This window comes from Trichechus manatus, unplaced genomic scaffold (assembly GCF_000243295.1).
Source record: "Trichechus manatus latirostris isolate Lorelei unplaced genomic scaffold, TriManLat1.0 scaffold00058, whole genome shotgun sequence".
Lineage (NCBI taxonomy): Eukaryota > Metazoa > Chordata > Mammalia > Sirenia > Trichechidae > Trichechus > Trichechus manatus.
Window position 1 is genome coordinate 9,789,361 of NW_004443994.1, and position 27,165 is coordinate 9,816,525.

General features: G+C 43.5%; 1 protein-coding gene across 1 annotated transcript; it reads right to left on the reverse strand.

The window, feature by feature from the left end:
- Positions 1–2,898: 2,898 nt before the first annotated feature.
- F3 (coagulation factor III, tissue factor) lies at positions 2,899–14,313 on the reverse strand. Its single transcript, XM_004378791.2, has 6 exons — positions 14,100–14,313; positions 12,790–12,901; positions 8,481–8,680; positions 6,100–6,278; positions 5,110–5,269; positions 2,899–3,390 (listed from the first exon to the last, which is right to left on the reverse strand). The coding sequence occupies exons 1-6, from the start codon at positions 14,197–14,199 to the stop codon at positions 3,251–3,253; spliced, it is 891 nt and encodes a 296-aa protein (XP_004378848.1). The 5' UTR covers positions 14,200–14,313; the 3' UTR covers positions 2,899–3,250.
- Between the last annotated feature and the right edge of the window lie 12,852 nt (positions 14,314–27,165).

Here is a 27,165-nt window from a genome sequence, read left to right on the forward strand (position 1 = left end):
TGGTCTTGCAAGATTCTATCATGCAGTCTCTACCACTTGTCAGTTTGTCATACTGTGGTGGCTTGTGTGTTACTGTGATGCTGGAAGCTATGCCACTGGAGTTTCAAATACCAGCAGGGTCACCCATGGTGAACAGGTTTCAGCAGAGCTTCCAGACTAAGAAAGGCTAGAATACATAACATGAGATGGTAAAAATCCCTCTTCAAAGCATGATGTTTAGTTTACTAACAATTAGCTTTATGGGATACATTCAGGCCCAGGATAAATAATGAAATATAATTTGGCCCTCTGGAGGGCAGTAGTTTCTGGATACCAGCCAAGAATTTATAGCATGATTTTCTGCTCCAGTGCCATCACAGTGTTGATTTTAGCAGCAGCTGTTTAGTCTCAGCAATTAAGAAAGACATGGCAAACTGGGGAGTGGTTAAAATTTGCAGAAGCTTTCCAATCATTGCAGTTCTGCCTCATTCAGGTCTATGATGAATTCCTTCCCCGGGATCAGCCAGCCAACTCATTTGTACCCAGACCTGCTTTCAATCTGCCAGTACTTTCTTTAGTGGGATAATTTGAATTCCTTAGATTATGAGGCCATGGAGTTACATGGTGCTATAATTATTCCTGGCATGGAAATGCCCAGTAAGCCGCTCTCTCCTGGAGCTGGTTCTGCCCCCGATGAAGTACGCTAAGTTTTGTCCCAGGTAGTCCACATGAGAATCAACTCGATGGCAATGGGTTTGGTTTCTTTTGGGGCCCATGTTAACAGGAATCCAAGATAATGGCCAAGGCACACTTCTTTCAGGACACGTCCCCATGCCAACGTCTCTTTTGTCGACTCGGCTGCAAATGCATTCCCTTTTTCTCTACTACAACAAGAGCACTACAATAGTATGAGATTCAGTCTTTCCAGCATTAACACATTGATTATGGCAAACAAAAACCAACCAAATAAACCAACCACTGGTCTCTTTCCCTTAATTTCTCCAAAATTGCTATTTTTAACAAGGATATCAAAGGTTTGTTTCGCCTATTTTTCCCTAGAATGTGATATTACATCAAACGTTTCATATTTAGAGTTTTATTGACAATGCTTAGAATTCCCTGGGTTTAAAATAATTAGCAGCTGGACAGTGAGCTGCGTCTTCACTCATTTTAATGCTTGCACAGCCTCCGCTTTGTGGGACCACTTTCAGGGACTGTGCCCTCTGGGTGTTTTTCTTAGAAGATGCCTGCCCAGCCTTCCACAGCGGGAAGCAAAAGTGGTTGTGTGGCCCAGCTAAGTGCCAGGAACGTCATTTTCAATTCCAATTAAAACCCTCTTTCAATACAGTTGACAAAGCAAGATTGTACTGCTGTATTTTATTTGCATTTGAATGGACTCACAATTGCTACCTTATAGAAACTTGTTGCTATCAAGTCAATTCCGACTCATAGTGACCCTATAGGACACAGTAGAACTGCCTCGTAGGATTTTCAAGGCTGTAAACTTGAGGAAAGCCGATTGCCAGGTCTTTTCTCCCACTGAGTGGCTGGTGGATGCCTAACTGCCAACCTTTTGGTTAGCAGCCAAGCTCTTAACCACTGTGCCACTAGGGCCCCTCTACCTTATAGACGGTAATAAAGTCACCTCAACTCAGTCAAGACTGACCAAGAATCCACTGTTTGCAGAGTCAGCCTAAAGGGGCTATAGACATGAGCCAAACCCAGTGCCTGCCCACGAAGAGCTCTCAATCTAGTTTATGCTTTCAAAAACTCTAGACCACATTCCACTTCTATCTCTCCCTACACTTTATATTACATTGTTCTTTCATCTAATTTTCTTTTAAGACAATAATCCAAAGACTTTTTCTTCCTTTCTCCTCCTCAACTGTCATCCTCAACTCAAACTTAAGGCCCATGGGAAGAAATCTATCTAAATCTGCAGTAAATTATCTTCTCCCTTCTCTGTAAGGGGATTACACATCTCCGCCCACTGCCATGTGACTTGTGGTGCCTGCTGGTAGGAAACCTATGGCCAGGCTTGGCCACGTGACTTGATTGGGCCAGTGGCAAGTCAGCCAATGTGACAAGGGGCCAGTATGGAGCAGAAACTTTTAAGAGGTGGCTTAAAGCTCCAAGTTGTAGCTGCCTGCTGATACCAGCGTTTTGTTTTTCTCTCTGCCATAATCCAAATAGGGGCTCTTCCTCAACATGAGTCCTAGAATGAGAAAACATCGAGAAGAGCTGCAGTCAACCTGCAGCCACTATAATGTAATGTAATAATTGAGAAATAAAGATACATCGTTGTAAGCCACTGAGATTTTTAGAGTCATTTGTTACCACAGCAGAGCTGACGCATACAAAGACCAAATCATAAATAACAAATGGAAGATATAATAAATACAATAGTCACAATTCCCAGTCACCTTTATTTATACAAAAGTATATTAAATAAATTATCTCAATATATACAAAAAATATTACCTATATAAATAGAAAATCCCCAAATACAAAATCATTTTTTTATAAAAAATTATATTATACAATGTCAACCACAGAAGCTTTAAGTACCTTAAATCATAAACTCAATGTAGTTTGTATAGAAGTCTTATAAAAACATAGTTAGCTGTCGAGTGTTTAATCAACAGCATTTAAGTCAAAGTGCTAATCTGTAACGCATATTAGGGGTGCCAAAAATGAAGTCTTCTGCATTTAACACATTCATATAAAAGGCTGTCAATTGCTTTGTAGCTCAAAATGTATTCCTAAAAAAAACAAAACAAAAACCTAAACACCATATTATGAAGGGCAGACATATAGTAGAAAAATCCTAGAAAATCCCCGACTCCCAATTTTCATTTTTCACATGGTTTGGTGTCAGACACTCAAAAGTTCTCCAAAGTCCACTTAGGATTTTTTAAGGCATTTGTTCTTTTTTTTTTTTCCGCTTGGAAGACCTGGTTTCACCTTGCGTACAGAATATACAGTCTACAGCATGAGATGTGCAAAAGGTGCTATAGTGTTACAAAACTAAAACAAAAAAACTTGGAATTGGCAGTACCATTCATTACATTCCAAAGTGACTAATGCCAATGTCAAAAACCAGAATGCTGATTGTGATAACAGGTCAGATAAAGAGCTTTCTTTGAATCCAAAGAGTCCCCATGCTCTGGAGTACTGATCTGTGTTTCTGTATAGTCTGTTCTCTTAAGAAGTTCTTGGTCACAGTGCAACGCAAAATCTGCAGTAGCTGGCAGCTCCAACAGTGCTTCCTTTATGGGACGTTAAGGGGGGTGCTCTCCTTCCCAGTTCGACGCACTCGCGCCTTCCTGCACTTGTACAGACACGACACCAATACGACAATGATCAAGAGGATGACCATCGATACCACCGTTCCAATGATGAAGAACAATTCTGAAAAATAAAAGGCACCAAGTCAATTTAGAGGAAGTGCTCCAATCCCATTTATCAGTGGACAGAACTGAGGACATAACCCCAAGTTACACCATCTGCTTTTGCGTAATTTGGAATTTCTTTCCTCCACACTTTCCACCACACTTAGATTAGGAAAGAATCTGTCAAACCCTAGATATTTCAGGGCAATCAAAAATGGCTAAAAGCATGTAAAGGGCCACTTGATAAATTCAATAATGTTCACAGTCTACAAAAAATACAGATAGTTGAAAGAAGGACAGCTGTTGGAAACAAGCGGTCAAAAACGTTGAGTTTGGCAGCAATGATAATAGTAGAATTGTAGGTGAAAGAGGGAGGTACAAAGTGCTACCAGGATTCACGTGGAGAAGAGATGATAACTGAACAGGGCAATAAGAGGGCTTTCAGATGGAGGTGGGAGTCCCTGGGTGGTACAAACAGTTAATGTGCTTGACTGCTAACCAAAAGGTTGGAGGTTTGAGGTACCTTGGAAGAAGGCCCTGGTGATCTATTTCCAAAAAATCAGCCACTGAAAACCCTATGGTGCACAGCTCTACTCTGACACACATGGGGTTGCCATGAGTTGGAATAGACTCAATGGCAACTGGTGGTGGTGGCGGTAAGACAGAGGTGGCATTTGAAATAGGTCTTGAAGGACTCATATCTGCAGATAGAGAAGAGACAGGGGAAGCAGGGATCTGGGTGTGCACAACGGCAGAGAGGCAGCTGGACTGCAGTTGGGCTTTAGGAAGATTAATCGGAAGGCAGTGGGTAGGAGCCTGGAGGTGTGCAAGACCAGAGGGAAGGAGGGCCCCATCCTCCTGCAATGTCAATAAACAGGAGAGAATAGTGTTTTAAAAATTTTATATCTCATTTTATCAAGGAGTTAAGCCATCATCACTATCCTCTGACTCTTTCTTCCCTTACTCAGAGCACCTCCCCTTCCCTGGAGGGAGACTCTGAGGCTCTCAGCCTCATGCACACGTCTGAAGGCCCACTCCTCACCCAGTGTGTCTGAGCCCTGTGTCTGTGCATGCATGTACATGCACATGTTGGCCATGTGTACACACATGCACTTGGCTGTACTTGATACACTCAGTCTCTTTCCTTGAGGGCTTAAACTTTATACTCCCTATACCCTTTGTAAGAAGCTGTAGTGGAGCAATGGTTAAGTCCTGTGCTAACCAAAAGATAGGTGGTTCGAACCTACCAGCTGCTCTATGGGGGAGAAAAAAAACCTGGCAATCTGCTCCCATAAAGGTTTCAGCCTAGGAAACCTTATCGGGCAATTCTACTCTGTCCTATAGGGTCACTATGAGTCAGACTCAACTCGACAGCACACAAGAACAGCAACAGCAATACCTTTCATGGGTGCTCATAAATATCTGTTGGGTGCTGCTGCCGCTGGTCCAGAGGCACCCGCCCAGGGTTCAAATTTAAGCATGAAAAAAACCCAGAGAAATCTGTGATTTGATGCTAAATCCTAAGCATATGCTCCGTGCCCAGTGATCAGCAGAGAGCTTAGCACATGGTAGGTGCTCAAGGAAACACTTGGGGATACAAAGGAATGACACTGAAACATTTCTAAATACCTAAAATCATTTTTAAAAAAAAGGGAGTAGGCTATTTCTCCCTGAACACTTTACAAAACAAGTATCATCCGGGCTCTGAGGGTGGAGGTATCCATGCAGGGCCACTCACCTCTGAAAATGCCCCTTCCTTGGCTGGAGCACTCGGCGGGGCTTTCTGGACTCTTCTGGTTTGTTCTTCGGGATGAAATCACAGCCTGAACAGTGAAACAGTAGTTTTCTCCTTCATCCACATCAATCAAAAACTCATTCGTGTTTGTCTTGGCTGTTTTCTGTTAAAAGATAAAAAGTTGTTAATTCATCTGGGCTCCAAATGAATCCTTTCCCTTTAGTAAGTCACTGAGGAAGCAAAAGCCCAGGCTCCAGTCGAGGCCGATGTGGACAAGTCTGATGTGTAAGAATTAGAAGCGACTTGGTTAATCAGCTCCCTTGATCACTGCTAAAGACATCTTTTCTATACAACTTAGGTGCATCCAACCCAATGTAGCCCTTTAGAAAATATTCACAGTAAAAGGAAAAAGTATTAATTATTGAATTGAAAACAAACTTTCTTTTTGAGATCCTCAGTAGAGGAAGGAATCTAGAAATGTGGGAACTCAAGGAACCCTGAAGGAGCCCTGGTAATGTAATGGTTAAGTGCTCGGCTGCTAACTGAAATGTTGGTGGTTCAAACCCACCAGTGGCTCCGCGGGATCTTTTTGCTGGCAATCTGCTCCCATATAGATTACAGCCTAGAAAACCCTATGGGGCAATTCTACTCTGTCAGCTGGGGTCACCATGAGACAGAATAAACTCGATGGAATCTAACAGCAACAACAACAGGAATTTTAGCAATAATCTGGTCCAGCCTTTGGCAGAGGACTTTGAGTCTCTGAGGGGGCCCTGCCCAAAGTCACAAGGCTGGTCAAAGTCACAGGTAGAACTAGGACCTGTTGCCTGACTCCCCACCCAGCAGGCACCCCTCCTACTCTACCACACTGCCCTCTCAGCCAGCCTCCGTGCTGCTGGTTTTGACCTGGGGGTGGGACTGGGGCAGGGAGGGGGTAAAATCAAGGATCCACAATTTAAAAGAAGTCACAAAAACAAATTAAAAATTCCTCACCTTTCCTGTACTTGAAGCTTTCCAATAATAAAGAGTATAAGTTAAGTCCTCGCCAAAAACATCCCGGAGGCTCAGGAATGCACCGTTCATTCTTACTAAGGTACGTGCATCTTGTACTGTCACATTCAGCTTTGTCCCAACTTGTTCAAAACTCTGAATTGTTGGCTGTCCAAGATTTGCTAAAACACAGAAAATGAGTCTGGTTGGAACCAAAGAACTCTATACAAATAAAATCCCATTTAGTTATCACAGTTAATAACAACTTAATCATCCTTCATAAAACACCTGCAAAAAAACTCGACTCCCTGGTCTACAGCGGCAGTGCCCAATGGAAATACAGCCACAGACGTAATTTTAAACTTGCCAGTAGCTACATTAGAAAAAGTTAAAAAAAATTAATTTTAATCATATATCTTAACCAACTATATCTAAAATATTATCATTTTAACAAGTAATTAACACAAAAACCTTTTACAGTTTTTTTAAAAAAAGCTTTTACAGTTTTTGAAACTCAGTATGTATTTTACACGGAATAGCTTTAGCCATATTTCAAGTGTTCAACAGCTACATGTAGTCATGGCTACTGTACTGAATGAACAGTGTGGGTTTTAAGAGTCCATGTTTTGGGCACCATAAATTCAGGGCTATGGGAAAGCCCATGGAATGTCTTTGATACCTCACGGAACCTGTTTTAACCACTGGATCTCTGCAATGGCTCAGTTATCTCATGTATTTTGGTTGAATAAAAGAAAAATAACTCTCAATTACTTAATACCAATTATACACAAGCCACAGGACAAAGTATGCGTGCGTGTGTATGCATTCACACACACACAAGATGAACGGATACAATATTTTCTACTTTGCACCATTCGATTTATATGTTTCCTCTCTCACAAAGAGGGAAATGTCCTACAACAACTCAAGTACTATAAAAGGAAATAATGAGACTTCATCAACTGGAAGGAGAATGGACATGACCCTGCAGAGTTATTGGAGATGGCTGTCGATGTGGTGTCTTACCAAGTACGGTAAGAGACACACAGGTAAAAGCACTAGAGGGAGTTTGAAGAGAGGATCTTCCAAACAGGGGCTCAGAGAAGGCAGCCAGGCTCACCTGAAATAAAGCTGCCCCTTATTTTGACCCTCAAAGTAAATAACGGTACTGAAGGGTTGGTCGATGGTCTCTCTACCCCTTCTCTTCACCCTCTCTACCTCCAGAAACTCTATTCCCTCTCAATGGGGTGGCCAGAGAGGTAAATATAGAAGCACGAATAACACAACACTTCATTCTAACCATTTCCAACTCATAGCGACCCTATAGGACAGAGCAGAACTGCCCCCCATAGGGTTTCCAAGGAGCAGCTGGTGGATTTGAACTGTCAACCTTTTGGCTGGCAGCTGAACGCTTAACTACTGCGCTACCAGAAATCCTTTCTAGCCAGTAGGCCTTAAAAGAGAAGCTGATTTTACTCTCCTCAATGTGCTACATGTGTTTATTTAAAATAGTCCAGAACCATAGACATACAAAAAAATTCAAATCTCCTACTTGGAAGGAATCCTCTGCATTCTCGTTAGGCCAAAACGTCAGTGTATCGGGGCAAATATTGTGGAGCAAAAGTGTTCCACATTTTAAAAAACAGTGTGTGGGAGGTGAGCTGGGAGCTGGCAAGTGCTGGCACATCCCAGGACTCAATTATGGTTGATGGACTGGAAAAGGTCAGCAACCTCAATTATGGCATTAGAGGGAAACTGTGTGGACTTTCCCCATGCTTAAAAACCTGAAACTTGGACTTCTGGTCTGAGGATGGGGCAGATAATTCAGGATCTATGATACATATATGGGGACAAGCTGAAATCCCAGCCTTCATGGATTTCTTACTCCTCAAGCAGCCAGCCAGTTGATGGTGGGGTCTGGGGACAGACCAGTAGAGAAAGCTACTGGATGACACCATTATCAACTCAGAAATTCATGTCCTCTGTAACTCCTACCACACCCAGAAAGAGCAAAGAGGACTGTGGCACTTCGTTTCTGAGAAAGAAAATGTGTTTATGTATAAACATTTTTTAATCTAATGACCATTAAGGATCAAAAGCTCACAAGAAAATTAAGAAGTTAGTACAAGCAGAAGAGCCCTGGTGGTGCAGTGGTTAGGTGCTCAGCTGCTACCTGAAACGTTGGCCCTTTGAACTCACCAGCCCTCTGAGGGAGAAATATGTAGCAGTCTGCTGCCATAAATATTTATAGCGTTTGAAACCTTATGGGGCAGTTCTACTCTGTCCTACAGGGTCGCTATGAGTTGGAATCAACTCCACTGCAATGGGTTTAACAATAAGAATGAAAAGTTATTACAAGCCAAGCCATTTCTCTTCCTACTTACTGTCTAAGTAAGGGGTCAACTCTGGGGAGTTTGTAAAAGGAGGTTCCACGTCAGAACTGGAGGTATGTCCATACCCTGCCGGGTAGGAAAGAACTCGTGCCGTGTACGTCTGATTCACATTCTTCACAATCTCATCGGTGACGTCACACTCGGTGGCTGTCGTATGGAAGCATTTGTTTTTCCAATCTCCTAACCTAGGGCTAAAGAAAGAAAGAGGAACAGAACATCATAACTTGCATCCAACACGAGAGACTGCTTTCTGGCTGTGGTGTTCTATGTTAACATTAACAGCAACCACAACCAATCCTGATGCGGCATTTCCTATGCTGAGCACTTCTGATGCTGTTCGAGTCTTCACAGCAACTGGGATGTGGCTCTGTAAACATTCCTGTTTCTACAATAAGGCAACTGAGGCAAAGTGAGATTAGATGACTGTCTTTAAGCCACACAGCTAGACTTCGCATCAAGCAACAATTTAACTCCGGGGTCTGGCCTCTTAACCGTTGTTATAATGCCTCTGAATGTGCAGACTCGTTCTCATGGCAGAATGGGAGAAAGGAATTTTCCATCAAGCTCCCACTGTTTATTATAGTCTGCTTATCACATTCTATCACAGTTGTTGTTATTGTTGTGTCCCATCAAGTAGATTCTGACCCATAGCAACCCTACAGCACAGAGCAGAACTGCCCCATAGGGTTTCCAAGGCTGTAATGTTTATAGAAGCAAACTGCCATGTCTTTCTCCCAAGGAGTGGCTGGTAGGTTCGAATAGCTGACCCCTTTGGGTTAGCAGCTGAGTGTTTAACCACTGTGCCACCACGGCTCGTTATATCACTGTACCTTCTATTTATTACACTCCCTCATCACCATCATTAGTGTGGTTATTAATCATTTATTGAATCTACTATATGCCAGGCACTGTCCAGGGCTCTTTCCATATGTTACTTCATTTGCTATGATCCTTCTAAGAAGGTACCGGATCTTTTCTACAGATGAGAATACTGGAGTTCAGAGACACTAGGTAATTTGTACAAGGTCACACAGTTAATGAGTGGCAGAGCTGGGTCTGCCTGCCTCCTTATGCTACATGCCTCCCTCACTTTTACAAGACATGAATACGTCTTGTCCAAGATCACAGAATAACGATATAGGTAGTACCTGGCTAACAAAGTCTAGCGACTAAGAGGCTGAAAGACAAATCTTTCCTTTATAAGTCATCACTGAAGAGGAAAGGATTTAAAGAACTCCAGCTTGAAATGAAATTCTTCTAATGCTCCAAAACAATCCATAGAAAAACATGTGAAGTGACTGCTACACCCTTCTTCCCTTCAGCATCACCCACTGTGCCAAGACCATACTCATCATTCAAGGCCAGGCTCCCATCCCACCCTCCCCAGGAACCTCCCAGATCTGCTCAGAATTCACCTCTCCTTCCCCTGTCCCTACAACCTGTCCCTCCATAAAGCACTTAATGTGAACACAGTCCGCTCTCTGAGAGGTAGCCATGCACTTGTGTCTCTAGCTAAGCAGCAGGGCTTTGGGGCTTTGCACATAGCCCGGCCCTGCTAAGTATTAGATGATTTGAACTTACAGGTTGAATTAATAAAATGGGGCGGGGGCAAGCCACCACATGGATTCAGTTGTCTAAATCCATGCATGAGAACCATAAGTATGCATTTTTTTAAAAATCTGAACTAAATGACCCAGGTAAAAGGATTTGGGTAAACCCACTCCTTGTCCTAAAATTTACAAACTACAATTGATACAGAGACATTTTCTTTTTCTTGCATTTCTTTAATTGTCTTCGATAAAAACAGAGAGGCTGTCTTATTCCAGAATAACCAAAATGTGTAACTCTCATTTCAAAAAAGAGAATGAATACATGGTAATTTTTCTCCACGGCTATGGCAAGCAAGTAGCTCAGATATCAGGAGAAAGACTCTGCTTGGCACTGGGGCTACATTCCTTCTGAGAGAGTGCAGACACAGAGGCCACGCACTCTACAGCAAAATTTAGCACGAGGATTTGGAAATAAAAGAAGAAAAGTCCTACCTGAATTACTAAAAACTTCCAAGAGAACACAGACTGTCACCAATTTAGGAGCAGATGATTTTCCAGAAGCATTGTAATTTTGCAATTCAGAACATTCCCATGGAATCAGTATTATATATAGGTGATAGTTCAGTGCTAAGGCTTGAGTCAATAACACTTTCCAGCCACCATTTAAAACTGTTTCCAAAGGGGGAAAATGTAGTTGGAATTGCAAATAGGGGCTTCAGGGTCGGCAATGGCATCCTGTGGCTGGGGCAGGCTCGGTAGTTAGGGCAGGTGGGCGGAGAAGAGGAGCGGCAGGTTAAGATGCTTCCTCTTGGCAGGAAGCACAGGGAGAAGGAGGATAGGAGGCACACTGAGGAGATACAGTGGAAAAGGGCTACCCTCTTCCTCCCAGGCACTGGGGCCTCACTGCCAGATTGTGTGCCACAGACCCCAGCAGAGAAGGTATGTGGGAGGCTTCAGTTCCAGACGGGGTGCAGGCACGCACCATCAGCGCAGGTGTGAATATATACCTCACCCTCTCAGGACAGGAGTTTCCTCATCTCTAAAATACTTGCTATGGTCCCTTTTAATGAAGGAATCCTGTTTATCTGTGGACAGGGTGGAGGCAGAGTGCAGGTCTTGGGCAGAATCTGATGGAACTGCTCACAGGTCCTCAGCCTGGGTGGAATGCACCCTGTGACTGTGGGTACTCCCCGAGCTGCAGCTCTGCCCCAGGGACGCCTATAGATCAGAGGCCACACTCATTTACACAAAGGCAGGTTTATGAAGTCCAAGAACTTGCAGTTGACAAAGGCGTATTTAAAAAAAAACAGGTCAATCATAAATATATTTCTACATACTCACCAAACTTAAGTCTGAATATATTTAGAAAATAAGCATTCTTCCTAAAATTTTATTTTCACTATTAATTTATTTTGTACTATCCAGAAGGAAAGTGTTTAAGGTAAACTTCAGCTCCACATTAGAAGAATTAATGACCAGTAGCATAGTGGTTAAGAGCTTGGCTGCTAACCAAATGGTCAGCAGTCTGAATCCACCAGCTGCTCCTTGGAAACCCTATGGGGCAGTTCTACCCTGTCCTATAGGGTCGCTGTGAGTTGGAATTGACTCGACAGCAACAGGTTTGGTTTTTTTGATATAGTCTGACTGGACAAATCTGGCCCTTATCTCAGGTTATAAAACTCTCTCTCTCTCTATCTACACACACAGATGCTTGCACACACACACATGCATGCACACACATGTATGCATGCACACACACACACAGACACATTCTCTTCCTTGTTGCTCGGGCAATAGTTATTCTAAGTTCACTTTGAAAAACAAGAACATTCACTGACAAGGATCCACCCTGTTCTTAGAAGCTGCATTCCTAATGCTATAAAAAGTTTGACATGCATTAAAAAGAAAGACAAAAATTAAAAAAAAAAATCAGAAAAAACCCTTTAATTTTAGCCAGTCACACTTTTGTGGCGTTCTACAATTAGTGTTAACAGCATTTCCATAGCTGCTGTTCTCTATTTAATGAGATCTTCACCAAGTCTCCTAGAGCATTTCAGAAACCAAACACTTGCCAAGAATATGGAGAAAACCACCAAGAGCGATATGCTGCACACTCCTAACAATGAGACTGTACTGAATTACCAAGGCCGCAGCAGAGCTGGCAATCAGAAAGGGAGATAGAATGGGCAGAGCAGCCTTGACAACTGAGGATGCAGACAGAGGAGTCTTGCCTGGAGGCATGGTGAATCACTAATTTGGCCTCTGTGGAGAGCAACTGAATTTTGATTCGGAGTACAAAGATTAATGAATTAAACACTGCTTGAGGGCAATGTATATATCTGAATTCCTCCCCACCTCTTGCCTAACAAGGCTCACAGTCTAGACAGCAACAGAAAAGGCATCTTACTTAGGTGAAGTTCGTTACTACTGATCCAGAAACGCATGTATTGGTGCCTCCACTGCCTGGTCGAAAAGGTTTGCCTCTCCACAGTTTGTACTTCACTTAGGAATTTCCCATCATTTCCAAAAACAATTAAAACTTTGAATCAATTTAAGGTCCGGGAATGTTTCAGTCTTGATAGAGTACTGAACTGGCCAGCAAATTACCATAAATGCTCCCTCTTCTTTGTCATTTGGTAAATAATCTCATGCATTAATCGGCTTTAAAGATATCTGTATTTAGCACAAGAAAGCAGAAACAGCAAACACCGTAAATTTCTTTTTCTTTTCTTTTTTTGTCCCTAGCTTACCTTATCTGAACACTGTAGATATGATTGATAGGTTTCGGTTCCCACTCCAAAATTGTCTTGAAATTAGTTGATTTCCAAGTTAAATTATATGCTACCACTATATCTGCAGCGCCTTTAAACAAAATAGACAGCTATTATTAAATGCACTTTTCAGCACATGACTTCACTTAATAGTAAAAAACATCTTCCCACCCTCCCATCAACATAAACCTCAGATTTTTTTTTTCAATCACAAAAGCTTCACAACTGAATTATCAAGAAAAGAGACTTAAAGAATTTTCTAGACCCAGAATTATCTCCTGGCAAGATCTACCCAGTAATCCATGGAAACTGGCAAAGACCCTGAAACCCTTGTTTGAAATTATTCATTTGGAAAAGCCCTGTTATAACTTGACCTTGAAGCACAGCCCAGGAGTCACTAAGGTTCCAGAGTGTCCCTGACCCAACCTGGGAAGGACATAACTCTAAGGCACAAATCATCAAGGAAGGGCAGGCCCTTTAGGAAAGATTTGCAATAAGTTACAGAAAAGGACAAATCCTACACGTGCAGAAGATTTAGGACTACATACAATGAAAAAGTCAAACGCTGACTTCTTCCATTTTTATACAGAAGTTTCTCTATACTAAAGCGTCCACGGAGACGGGGTGGCTGTGTGGCCTGTCACACTGTCGGATGTATTTGGTGAGGATGCTTTATTATGAAGGTCAGCTTTCCCAGTACTCAACAGGTTCCAGTCTCTGCCCAGTCCCCCACATCGAATAGGGCTATGGGGCATGCACAACGCCCGTGCTTGCTCCAGTCAAATAACATTGGCAACTGGACTGCCTCTTCCCCTACCTAAAACAAAGATGACCAAGAAAAGACCCAGGGCCGCTCTTTACCACGGGAGAGATGCACATGTAAGGAAAGATAACCTCCAAACCACTGGTCTTGCGCAGGTGCGGCCCCACGTCCCCCACCTTCAAACAAGGTTTCAAGATCTTTGCTGGTTTCCATGGATTACAGGGTAGCTCTTGCCCTGAGATAATTCTGAGTCTAGTAAATACTTTCCGAAATTTAAAGCGGGAGCCAAACATTCATTTATGCAATAGTGGACTCCCGGTGCGAGCTTCTCCCGCAGAAAAGGGCAGCAGGGTCCCAGGCGCGAACCACCGGTGCCTCCCGCTGTCGGCCCTGGGCCGGCGGTTCATTCACACTCGGCTGGGTGAGCGCTGCCGAGCCCGGTGGGCGCCGGAGGCACCTTGCGGCGCTCCAGGGAAGTCGGGCGAGCCTGCTGCCACCTCAGGGCGAGGCGTCGGGTGCCACTCACCTGCGGCGCCGGCCACCTGGGCAAGGACCCAGCCGAGCAGGAGCGTCAGAGCAACAGCGGCCTCGGGGCGTGAGGCGTGGTGCCCAACGGGGGTCGTCATCTCCAAGAGCCAGCGGCGAGGTCCTGCGGATTCAGTTGAGCGCTGGAGGCTGGGGAGGTGGGAATGGAGGCGCCCTTGGGCGGTTGGAGGGAGCGCAATGGGGTGCGCGGAATCTCGAGTCTGGGAAAGCCCGTCCCCCGCGCGCTATAAAGCCGGCGGCGGCTCCCGCGCTTCGGCCCCTCCTGACTCCCCGCCCCCGGCCTGGGCCACAGCCGTCACGGTGGGCGGCCCCCGGGCAATCCACACCCCCACCCCGCCTCCTCCTCGTAGGCAACTGCGCGATCCTGCAAGAGATGATTCACGATGATTCAACCACGCCGCGGAGCGCGAAGCTGTCGGTGGGCTGCCGGCGGCTCCAGGTGCAGCGCCCGCCGAGGCCCCGACGCCCCCAGGGCCCTACCCCCCGCGAGCCCCCGGCGTCCAGCCTGGGTGGGCAGCGGGTCTAGGAGGACGAAAGAAGGGGCAGCGATGGGAGGATTCCTCGAGGGGGAGGAAGGATATTATGCCTTTCCTTTTCGAAATAAAGTTTTCTGGGCCGGAGGGAGCGGCAGCATTTACAAAGCGTAATAGAAAGTACGGGCTCCGTGCTCCTCTAGGGCACTTCCCGGGCGCCGGGCGCTGAGATCTGCAGCCAAGTCATGGAGTGTCGAGCAAGGGCCCTCGCCCTGCTGCGGTCTCGTCTTCAATCCACAGGGGCAATGATACCTGGCCGTTCCACCTCACAAGGCCCTTAGCGTGGGCCACATTGTATAAAGGTGGTGCAAATGCAGGTGTCTGCCATGGGCTAAGAGTAGCCCATGGCCCATAGGTCCGAAGGTCCGTGGCAAGATTGCGGCTCTCAGCCACAACCCATCCGAACTCGGGATAGTGACCCAAACCCGGCAGTTTGCCTCTGGGAGATTCCAGGGTTACATCTGCAACTCTGTTTCCAGAATGGGCTGTTCTTACGTCGAAAAAGGCATCCGTGGCGAAGTTAGTTCCGCTTATGTGTAGAGAAAACAAAAATGAAATTAAAAAATATCATCAGACTTCCGTGCCCCACGATTTAAGCTTTGGGTTTTTTGAATAACTTTCCGGCTTCCTCTCTGGGCTTCGCCGTAAAATTGTCAGGCATGAGAACGTCGTTAACTACTATTCCATGGCTCCGTGATCTTCCTGTCAAAGTTCCTCCCATAATTTGATTATCTCTGTAGTTGCCTCCAGGAGTCCCTGGGTGGCGCTTAACTACTGGCTCAAAGATTAGTTTGGGAGTTCGAACCCATCCCAGAGGCACCTCGGAAGACAGGCATGAAGATCTGCTTCCTAAAGGTCCCCCCAAAACCCACTGCCTGGATTGGGTTCTGATTCATAGTGACCCCATAGGGTTTCCAAGGCTGTAAATCTCTGCGGAAGCAGACTGCTACATCTTTCTCCCCAGGGCTGATAGTGGTTTCCAACCGCCAACCTTTTGGTTAGCAGTCGGTCATCCATCGCTTTATGGAGCAGTTCTACCTGCACGCGTGGCTTGCCAGGAGTCGGAATCTGCCGGCAGATAACAGCAGTTGCCTCCCAGTCATGGCTGGAGAGTTCTTATCGGGAGGGTGCTCTCTCTCTCCCTATTGCCTATACTTTTAGTGCACACTGTACACAATTCCGTATAGTTTGCTGAACCATAACATTACAGTCATTTTAAAACAAATGAACAAAAACAAACTCGCAAAATCTTTGTTCTCCCCTTGCCTGAACTGAAATAGCATATCCAGGCTTCACCCCTGTGGTCCTTGCTTCCTAGAAGCTGAAAGCTGCACTGGTTTCCTCTTTGAGCTCTCTCCAGCTCTAAAACCCACAAATTTTATATTTTGCAAAACTAAGCCATGTAATCCTTCTTTTTTTTTTTTTGCAGTCTCAGGCCTGAGTCGTTTTCCTTAACAGATCTTCAGCCCTAAATGGATGCAATTCCTTGCTTTCTGGGACTGAAGGTTGCTAAAGAGAAATTGTTACGCTTCAGTCAAGTGGTTTTACAAGACCCAAGAAGTTGTTGCATCTATAAAGTCAGCCAAGCCGGTTGCTGGGGAGTGATTCCAACTCATGGCGACCCCATGTGTGTGAGAGCAGAACTGTGTTCCACAAGGTTGTCAATGGCTGATTTTTAAAAGTAGATCACCAGGTCTTCTGAGGCACCTCTGGATGGACTTGAACTTTCGACCTTTTGGTTAGCAGCCAAGTGCATTAATCATTCACACCACCCAGGGACTCCACAAGATAACTGAATTCCGCTGGGGCCACTAGACTATCCTGAAATCATATAAGGCTTTAAGCAATATCCAGGTTAGCATTTTGATAAGAAAAATATGTTTACCATTAGATTGTGGCACAAAAGGTGCCTTAAACGTTGATAAATTAGGTGAACATTTGCATAGTCACTAAACTTGTCAGACAAAAAGGAATTTGTTGGGTGTTTGCATAGGTTTTTGAGTATATATGGAATGATATTCTTCAAGATTTAAAGAATGCTACAATCTTTACTATTTTCAAGAAGAGGAATAAAACTGGTTATGGTAAATACCATCTCACAGCAAAGTTTTTTCCCAGTTGATCAGACCGTGGCCAGATGATTTGTAGGTCAATTGTTATGTGGCATTGTTAAAAATATATCGCTAAAATTTTACTGTTGATATTTGTTGCACAGGAACAGATGGATTGTTAAAGTTGTTTACTAGCCTTACACAATTTATTTACCCCCTTCGGTAAAGTCGATCTTTAGCAGTTACCAAATTCCCTCCTATATGCTCCACCTTAGAGGTTCTAAGTTGCAAAGTTCCTCAGGTTATAATAATCACGCTGGCCTGACCAGCTCCTCTCTGATTGTTGCTGTGTGCTGTAGAGCCAATTTTCGACTCACCGTGATCCCATGTAAAAGACAAGAACTGCCCCACCGAGATTTTCTAAGCTGTAATCTTTACAGAAGCAGATCGTCAGGTCTTTCTACCGCAGAGCCACTGGATAGGTTTGAACTGCCAACTTTTCGGCTAGCAGTCAAGGGTTCAACCGTTTTGCCACAGGGCTCCTTCCTTTCTGATTAGCTCTTGGAATGTCAGAGAGCTAGAGGGAACTCACAGGCATCTATTTACAGCTGAGGCTCCTGTGTCAGCCAGCTAGCATGATTAAAACAACTTGCCTAAATCCTACTGCTAACCAAAAGTTTGGAGGTTTGAGTCCACCCAGAGACATCTCAGAAGAAAGGCCTGGAGATCTCCTTCTGAAAAATCAGCCACTGAAAACTCTATGGAGCATAGTTCTGCTCTGACACACATGGGGTCACCATGAGTCGGAATCAACTTGAGGGCAACTGGTAAACTCACGATGCAGATCAGGTCTCTTTCTATCCACTGACAATGCTTTCTTCTACTCCCAAAGCATGGATGTGAAATTGAGACAGAAGCCCAGGCTTACTTGATTAATTTATTCATCCATAGACACTCAGCAATGTTCTGCAGTTAGTGTAGGAAACCCTTGCAGTTTATGAAACTTGCCGTTCTTGGGCAGAAATACCCTGATGGTTTTTCGTTGAAACATGCACGGAGGCATGTAGAGGGGTTGAGTTCCCTTTGCATATGCAGTGATGAAATGTGGTCGACGAGGAGTCTGAAGATGACTGGGGCAATATTTCCTCACTTCCTGTGTACTTACAATGCTGCAATTGTGCATTTACTTGTGTTCTCCACTAGAGCTCTTTGAGGAATGTTGTTGTTAGGCGCCATTGAGTTGATTCGGATTCATTGTGACCCCAAGTGACAGAGCAGAACTGCCCCGCAGGGTTTTCTAGGCAGTAATCTTTGCAGGAGCAGATCGCCTTGTCTTTTTGCCACGGAGCCGCTTGGTGGGTTCGAACTGCTTACCGTTCGGTTAGCAGCCCAGCGCTTAACTGTTGTGCCAATAGGAACTGGGTTTTTACTTTGCATCTCTCAACTCTTTGCATGACAACTGGCGCATAGTCGGCTCTTTCTATGTCTTGAGTCAATGAATACTTTATGGATCCATGCGTGAAGCCAAATATTTTATTGGCGTTTGAAACATGAGGTCTGTCATTGTAATTGTACTATCTGGGGGCCAGGCAATGAGTGTTCCATAATGCTCAGATTGATAAGAAAATACAAGTCCATTATGAGTTGAAAGGCACCGCTTGACAGCAAGCTCCGGCTGTCTACCCAGTGATTCAACAATCTTTGCTGCAGCCATAAAATCTAATTAGGAGGAAACGTAGCTGAAGAACAAATAACAAATGTAGAAGTCTGGGAACTGGTTAGCATTTTTCTAGAAGCCTGAGTCTTAGGATGATTCAGAATATACTCGTCATATGATGAGGCTGTTGATAGCTTCCCTTGCATAGAAAGGCTTAATGACTTTTCAGAATAAATTACACAAAATATATATCTCTCCCAGAAAGCGATAAGTTAAGCTTTATGATACCAGGTGAGATTGAGAGTAATTAATATAAAGCTATTATATGCATATGAAATGATAAAAAGGAACAACGAAACCATTTTACCCAAAATTCAAGTAAAAAAAAATATGTGAAAAAAGGCCAGGGGAGAAGTAGAAGTTAGTGGAAACATAGAGTTCTGGAAAAAAAAATGACTCAGCAGAACCTAAGAAACATCTGGCACAGTATAGTTAGTCATGGAAAAATTGACAGTCATGATTAAGCATTTTGTGAAAATAATTATAAAGTAGTCCAGCGGTTTACATTTAGACCAAAATTAAATACTTGAAAGGCCATACAACGAAATCTGTTATCTTGGTCGTTCAAAATATTTCTATTAATTGTCTAGAATAGTTTACGTGAAGCTTCACCAAATAAGTTATCACATAGCACCAATATTCTGAAAAATATACTTTTAGAGAAGAAGTTTTCCATTCAAACATTACACAGGGATTAATGTTTTTAGCACATAGCTAACTACCACTGTAAACCTGAGGCTTATCAAACTACCTGTCTACTTCCATTTTGATGAAACGTAGATATAATTTTTGTTCTCTACATACAATGGTGACAAAATATGACCAATCACAAATGTACATTTTGGATATCATTTTAGTAACAAAAAGCCATTTAAAATGAAAATTGTTCACCTATATTCTTATTACTGTAACACCTGATTTAAAATTTTTATATGGTAGCATTTCATGTAAGCATTCCTTAATTCCCCATTTCTATAACTTCTCATACCTGATATACACACTAAAATTTGATGAACAGAAATCCAATCATTCAACACATACTCAAATGTCTACCAGATGTATATGATTCCTGCTAGGCTCTGGGTGCACAGGGTCAAACAAAAAGGGTCCCTTTCCTATTAAATACATCATTACTCCTATGTTTGGCCCCAAATTTGATGGTTTTAATGATTTTCTGTCAGCATCTTGGATTGGATGACAACCTTAATAATGTTATTTATTAGTAAATTTTGTGTAATGAAAATTAAAAACCAACAAACATAAGATTTAGGTATATCATGGTCAGCCTGTCAAGCAGGTATCTTTAACTCTGAAAATAACTTAGGGGTTTGAAATACATGTACTTTATCTGTTCGAATGTATTTGATGAACTTCTAAAGTTTTGTATATGGAGACAAATCTATGAAATCCAAGAGAGAAAGAGAATTCTATAAAAGTGCAAGTCTAACAGAAAAAACAGCCAGGTGTGGGATTCCTCAGGTTAAGAACAAAAAAATTAGTAAAATAGCCAATTTAAAAGCATATGCATAGGAGGTTTCATTTGTATTTAGATACTTCTTTGTTTGATACAGACACACACACACACACATTATACATTTTATAAAATAGCCTGTTTTACACATGCTCCCAGTTTTGGCCCATAACCTATTCAATCACTTACCTTCTTTGATGGATGCTACTACATCCTGTTCCACTAATTCCTCTTTCAAGCAGAGTTCTCAGGCCGGAGGTGATTTCTGAAGAAGCAGTTATTGCCATGCTGGAAACCTGTTTATAATGTCTGACTGGTTGTAATCGTCATCCTAAACCATAACGCTTTAAGTTACTCTACTGAAGCAACTCACAGTTCTAACTCAACTACAAGCAAACCATAAACTAACTCCTATTCTCAGTCGTAAGAGGACTAACAGGACATAGAATATGGAGGGTGCTTCTGGGACGTTGACAGTGACAGGCTTTCAGAATTTGGTAGATTTTATAGACAGCTATTAAAATAACCAAATTGAAAGGGTTGGTCTTAAGCCTGGACCTCAATTTTAAGAATAGTGACTGTTTTGCATCTCCTATAATTTATGGATTTATTAGCCAAGATCCTGCCTTACACAGGTAAACTAATATTTATTGAGGGCTTACAATATGCAGATGGGGGCATTGGTGGTTCAGTGATAGAATTCTTGACTCCCATGCTGGAAACTTGGGCTCAATTTCTGGCCAATGCACCTCATGCACAGTCACCATCCATCTGCCGGTGGATGCTTATGTGTTGCCAGGATGCTGGACAGGTTTCAGCAAAGCTTCCAGACTAAGATGGACTAGAAAGAAAGACCTGACAATCTGCTTCCAAAAATCAGCCCATGAAACCCCTATGGATTACAACGGTCGGATTTGCAACCAGTCATGGGGATGGCACAGAACTGGGCAGCGTTTTGTTGCATTGTGCATGGGGTTGCCATGAGTCAGGGGCTGACTTGATGGTGACTAACAGCAGCAACTATGTGCAGGGCAATGTACCAGGAGCTTGTAAGAGTCCCTTTTCTGAGATATCTTACAAGCTAGGCAGAGAGATGAGACAAATACATCAACTCCTACAGGAGAAGGCAGTAAGAGTAAAGTGGAATATGTTGCTCTGTCTCTCCCTATGGGGTTGAGAGTTCTGTGCAGGCAGAGACTGCCTATCTTTAATGATAAACACAGTGCCTGGCACATAATATCTCCTTCACATCCATAAAGCTCTGTTTAAAGACATAAAAGGTGTTCTGGACCTTCAAAGAGAGAGTTCCCTTCTCACTGGGGTGATGAGAAGGAAAGCAGTATTTGAGCTGGACCACAGTGGGATGGCAGAGAGGCGGAAGTGTGATCCAAGGGTTGAGGCCCATGTGGGCAGAGGAGGAAGGTGCTTGTTGTGTTTAGGGAGCAGGGTCTTGTAGGTGAGACGTCTGGGCTGAGGCTAGAAAGGCAGCTCGTGGGCAGCTTTGTGGGCTCTGCTAAAGAGTCTGGACTTTTTTCAGCACCATGGTACCTTAAGAAGTTTACTTTTCTGGACATGGTTTGTCCGCAGAATTGGGTCAGGGAGACACACCAAGAAGCCAAATCCCAAACCCACGTGGTGGCCAAGAAGTAGAAAGGAAGGGACAACTGAAGGAAACAATGTGAAGGAAGAATCAGCAGGACTTAGAGACTGATTGTGGGTGAGGGCAGAGAGGAGAGAGAGGAGTAAGGTGCGGAGCAGGGAAAGGTGGCGCCACAGGTTGAGGAAGAGGAGGTGGGCAGTTCAGAAGTGAGGAATTTGGCCATGTTGCATTTGAGGGGCAGTGGGACCTCCAGGAGGAAGGCCAAGCACAGAGTTGGAAATGGCGTATCAAGGCTTGGGAAGAGATTGAAGCTAGAGGTAGAAGAATACTGATCAAAAGAGGGCAAATGCAGAACAGAATTTAAAATTCTCATGAATTTCACTTTCTGGAGCCAAGGGGGCTGGATGAACCCCTGAAACTATTGCCCTGAGATAATCTTTAAAACTTAAATAAAAAATATCCCCTGAAGTCTCCTTAAAACAACAGTTTAGCTTAACTAGTAAAAAATGTCTGCCTTGAGCATTATGCTCTTTTAAGAGCTGTCTATATGGGATCAAAGTGACAACAGTAGCTCCAAAGATTAGACTGGAACTTCAGGGGGCAGTGGGTTTATGTTAATAGGGGAGGAACAACGCAGAAAAGAAGGGTGAGAATGATTGCACAACTCAAAGAATGTAATCAATGTCACTGAGTTGTACGTGTAGAAACCGTTGAACTGGTGTATATTTTGCGATGTATATTCTCAACAACAACAATAACAAAAAGACAGTCGTCTGCCTAGTAGTGGCCAGAATCGTGCACTTGCCCTCTTATCATATTCATCACCCTATATTGAAGTTACTTATGATGTCAACCTCTTCTCCTTTATCCTAAACTTCACGCAGTCATGAATGTGTCTGCCTCGTTCCTCCAATGAAAACTAGTGCATAACACTTAGATACTACCATTGAATATTTGTGAAATGAATGGATGATATATGTAGTCCTAACATAGTGTCATTTTCGGAGAATCCAGGAAATCTGCAAAATGACTTTATTCTCTCTACACTGAGCTTCTCTTTTACTTCTGCTTAGCTGATGTCATGATGCTGATGGAAAAACTATCATTTGGAAATCCTCAGCGGTTCTTGGTACCAGGAAAATTTCTATTACTTGCTACTAATAGCAGGAAATACAATTGCGGCATCCTCTAGGTATTAACTTACTTAATTTTCACAACAGCCCTGTGAAAGATAGGTAGGATTTCACATTTTAAAGATGGCTTAAGTGGAGGATAGGTTAAGTAACTTGCCCAAAGTTGCAGCTGGGAAGTGGCGGAGCTGGGGTTTGAATGCAGCAGCTGAGCTCCAGAGAGCACGTCCATAATCCCCATGATATACAGCTTCTCCTCAATAACAGCACTAAAACAGACAAATTTCCCAGGAAAGCTCCGAGTAAACCACTGCATGGAGTCAGGTCTCATTTTTCTTTTTCCTCAATGTTCCCTGCCTTATGAAGCTGACCTCTCTTAAGTTTCTGACTTTAAAATATGCGGACTTTACAGAACAAACCAAACCAAAATCTGACTGTAATTGAGAATAAAGGGCTCTCTCTTTTTTTTTTCCCCTGGATCAAAGAAAATACTAAACAAGAGGCTACACCTGAAAATGGCTTCTTTGCCCTGACAACATGGAATACGTGCTCTGTTATTCACTGAGAAATATGGGTCACGATTGCAATTAATAAGCTAGAGTTTGGGCTAGGAGAGCTCTTTCTGACCTATCTCTTGCTTTGGCATAATGGAGCTGATTAGTTGTTTCAATCCATAATCACCTCTACTTATCTACCAGCCCTTCCACACCCCTCTTCTGACTTACGAATTCACGTCCTATTTGTCATGATGCAAACATCCAGGCTCAAGACAGAACTTGTCATAGAGTCATTTAGGTTTCCACTGGTCTATTTGTGTGATGATTCACCTTCCGCAAGGGCCCAGTAGGGACCATCTGCAGATGAGGGTGCCCTCTTATGGGGTCTAGGGACTGTCTGTGCCACTGACCTGATACCACCATGGTCCACCACTTCCCCAAACCTACTCTAGGCTGCCTCGTGCCGACCTCAGAGCCTGCCTCTGTGAGTAGGTTGAGTGCCCCAATGTCTGGGAGTCCGAGGCCTGGCTTAGTTGAGTAGTCGCTGCGTCTATGTGGTCAGCTTAGCAAAATGCTGACAGGGTCTGCAGAACCCGTGACTGAGGCTGACCCCAGGAAAGATCACCTCGTATCATTTTCCTCCCTCCCATCGCAAACATTTTTATCCTTTGAAAGTCAGGTTCTAATAATCAAAAGCAGTCACAAGCGAAAAAGACTACAGGGGAAATGCAGCCAAGAGTGACTGACTGTATGTGTGCGTGTGGTTGTTTTTGTTGCTGGGTAGTTGCAGGATAAGGTGGAGAGAATTTTATTTTTACCATGGGCAGGAGTTTGGAGCTGAGCGTATGGACATGAGCCACAAGTACCCACCAAATACCTCGAGAGAGGCTCAGGAGAACTTTCTCCCCATGCGCGAGAAAGTCATTCTGCTTCTGTCTCCACAGGAGGCAAACTAATTTTGGGGAAGAGAGAACTTAAGAGAGACAGAGAATGAGGTTCCAAGCAAACTCATTGCATTCTCCTGTCATCTAAAAGCTGAAATCGCAAGTCTTCAAAGCCTTCTGGATGATCATGGAAAAGTAACAGTGGTTTTCTGCAATACGTACCTCCTAAGGGTCATTTTATAACTGGAGATATTACTCTATAATGATAGCAGGCGGTACTAATACTAAGACAAAACGTATTATATCAATATAGAATATGAATAGCTGCTTTTTGGCCCAGTAAGGTGAGGACCGTGTATCACAAACTCATAAAACAAAGGATTAAAATAACAATAAAACCAAATCAAACCCATTGCTGTCAAGTCAATTCCAACTCATAGACACCCTATAGGACAGAGTACAACTGCCCCATGGGTTTACAAGCCTATAATCTCTTTTTTTTTTTTTTAATTTTATTGTGCTTTAGGTGAAAGTTTACAGTACAAATTGTTTTATGACATTGGCTGCAGTCCCCACAATGTGTCAGCACTCTCCCCTTTCCTTTTCCAACCAGGGTTCCCTGTGTCCTTTTGTCCAGTTTTCCTGTCCCTTCCTGCCTTTTCATCTTTGCTTTTGGGCAGGTGTTGCCCATTTGTTCTCTATACTTGACTGAACTGAGAAGCATGTTCCTCACATGTGTTATTGTTTGTTTTATAGGCCCTGTCTAATCTTTGGCTGAAAGGTGGACTTCGGAAATGGCTTCATTTCTGAAAAAGCAGGGTGTCTGGAGGCCATAGTCTCGGGGGTTCCTCCAGTCTCAAGTCTGGTCTTTTTTTTTGAATTTAAATTTTTTCCTATGTTTTTCTCCTGCTCTGTATGGGACCCTCTGTTGTGATCCCTGTCAGAGCGATCGGTGGCGGTAGAGGGCACCATCTAGTTCTTCTGGACTCAGGCTGGTGGAGACTGTGGCTCATGTTATTCATTAGACCTTCGGACTAATATTTTCCTTGTGTCTTTGGTTTTCTTCATTCTCCTTTGCTCTGGATGGGATGGGACGAATAGATATATCTTACATGGCTGATCACAAGCTTTTAAGACTCCAGATGCTACTCACCAAAGACTGCTTCCTTCATTGCAGTCTCAGCTCTGGCCACTACACTCTGTTCTGAAAGTATCTGGTGCCTCCCCCACATAATCTGGACTCAGTCTCCGCTTGCTTTGGCCTCTGACAGTGGTCTACTATTTTCGATGGAGGCTCTGTGAATGTCTGGCCGCAGCATCTCTGACCCAAGCCTTTTTTGTTGCTGAAAAAGTGTACATGCTGGCTTTTTGCTTCCTTGGGTTCTTGTGACCTCTTGAGCACAACACTACATATTTTCAAGTCAGCATTTCAGGGAGAAGATTAAGAACAAGTTAAGCCTTTAGTTCAAATGGGTTCAGCTAATCCAGGAGCAAAGCACACTGATTTCGAAACCATCTGAAAGAGCTAAGGTCTTAAAATCAAAAGTGGGCAGGGAGGGAAGGAAGGAGGGAGAGCAGGAACTCATTGCTTAGGGAACACTGAACTTCTATGAAGGGTGATGGAAAAATCTGGAAACTGATAATGGTGATGGTTGAACAACACAATAAATGTAATTAATTGGACATGATTTACTGTCTCTTCTGGGATCCACAGTCAACACCCACGGAAGCAGCAATTAAGAAATCAAATGACACATTGCATTGGGCAAATCTGCTGCAATAGACCTCTTTAAAGTGTTAAAAAACAAAGATGTCACCTTGAGGACTAAGGTGCGTCTAACTCAAGCCATGGTACTTTCAATTGCCTCATACGCATGCGAGAGCTGGACAATGAATAAGGAAGACAGAAGAATTGATGCATTTGAATCATGGTGTTGGTGAAGAATATTGAATAGACCATGGACTGGCAGAAGAATGAATAAATCTGTCTTGGAGGAAGTACAACCAGAATGCTCCTTAGAAGCAAGGATGGCAAGACTTTGTCTCACATACTTTGGACATGTTATTAGGAGGCACCAGTCCCTGGAAGGACATCATGCTTGGCAAAGTAGAGGGTCAGCAAAAAAGAGGGAGACCTTCAGTGAGATGGACTGACACAGTGACTGCAACAATGGGCTCAAGCATAATGATTGTGAGGGTGGCACAGGACCAGGCAGTGTTTCGTTCTGTTGTAGATAGGGTCGCTATGAGTCAGAACCGACTTGATGTCACCAAACAACCACATGAGACAGAAGGAGTCCCTCGGTGGGGCAAACAGTTAACCCACTCGGCTGCCAACTGAAAGGTTGGAGGTTTCAGTCCACACAGAGGTGCCTCAGAAGAAAGGTTTGGTGATCTACTTCCCAAACATCAGCCATTAAAAAATCCTATGGAGCACAGTTCTGCTCTGACAGACATGTGGTCACCATGAGGTAGAGTCAACTTGATGGCAACTGTGTTTTCTTTTTTATGGGACAGAAATGTATCTATTACCTGATTGGGGTCCATGCCCTGGAGCAGTTGAGCCAATGAAACATACTCCAAGTCAGAAAGAGAGAGAAAGTTTTATTGGGAGGTGGCTGTCTTTATGGAGTCTTGAAAAGCAATTTTTACATCAGAGCTTATGTATCATTTTGGCAAGGGTTAACTTATGTTTTTAAGCACGTAGCCCACAGATGCTCACATACATCATAAAACAACTACAGGAAACTCTTTATTAGACTAAAGGTATGTATGCTGGACATCTGGACTCTAACCTGTATGTTTGTAACAGGCAAAAAAAACTTTACATAAAATCTTTTGGCTGGTGGAACTGGCCTGCCAAGTTTATATTGGCTGAGATAAGGAGCAAGAAAGAGAATTACAGACTAACAGCACCAGGCAGCCTTCCCAGCTGCCATCTTTCAGGCAGAAGGCCATCTCCCAAGAGAACAAAGAAGAGGAGGGAGACCAAGGCTGCAAGAGCTGAGAGGGCTCCACATCCCTTTGGAAAGAGACCAGTGCAGCTGGTGCAATAAAAAAACTAAAAACTTGTGGATTACTTAGAGTATCATTATGGCGTTAGTTATGTCAAGCTGCCAATCGCCCATTTTGAAAAGGAGAAAACATGTTATGAGGTATTAGG

What these genes read in the sequence shown, in the direction of transcription:
- F3 (XM_004378791.2), bottom strand. Translation starts at nt 14,199, where the DNA reads ATGACGACCCCCGTTGGGCACCACGCCTCACGCCCCGAGGCCGCTGTT. An exon ending in CCAGGTGGCCGGCGCCGCAG is followed by an intron (nt 12,902 to 14,099) that starts GTGAGTGGCACC and finishes TTTTGTTTAAAG; the next exon opens with GCGCTGCAGATATAGTGGTA. An exon ending in AAGCTTCAAGTACAGGAAAG is followed by an intron (nt 5,270 to 6,099) that starts GTGAGGAATTTT and finishes ATCTTTTAACAG; the next exon opens with AAAACAGCCAAGACAAACAC.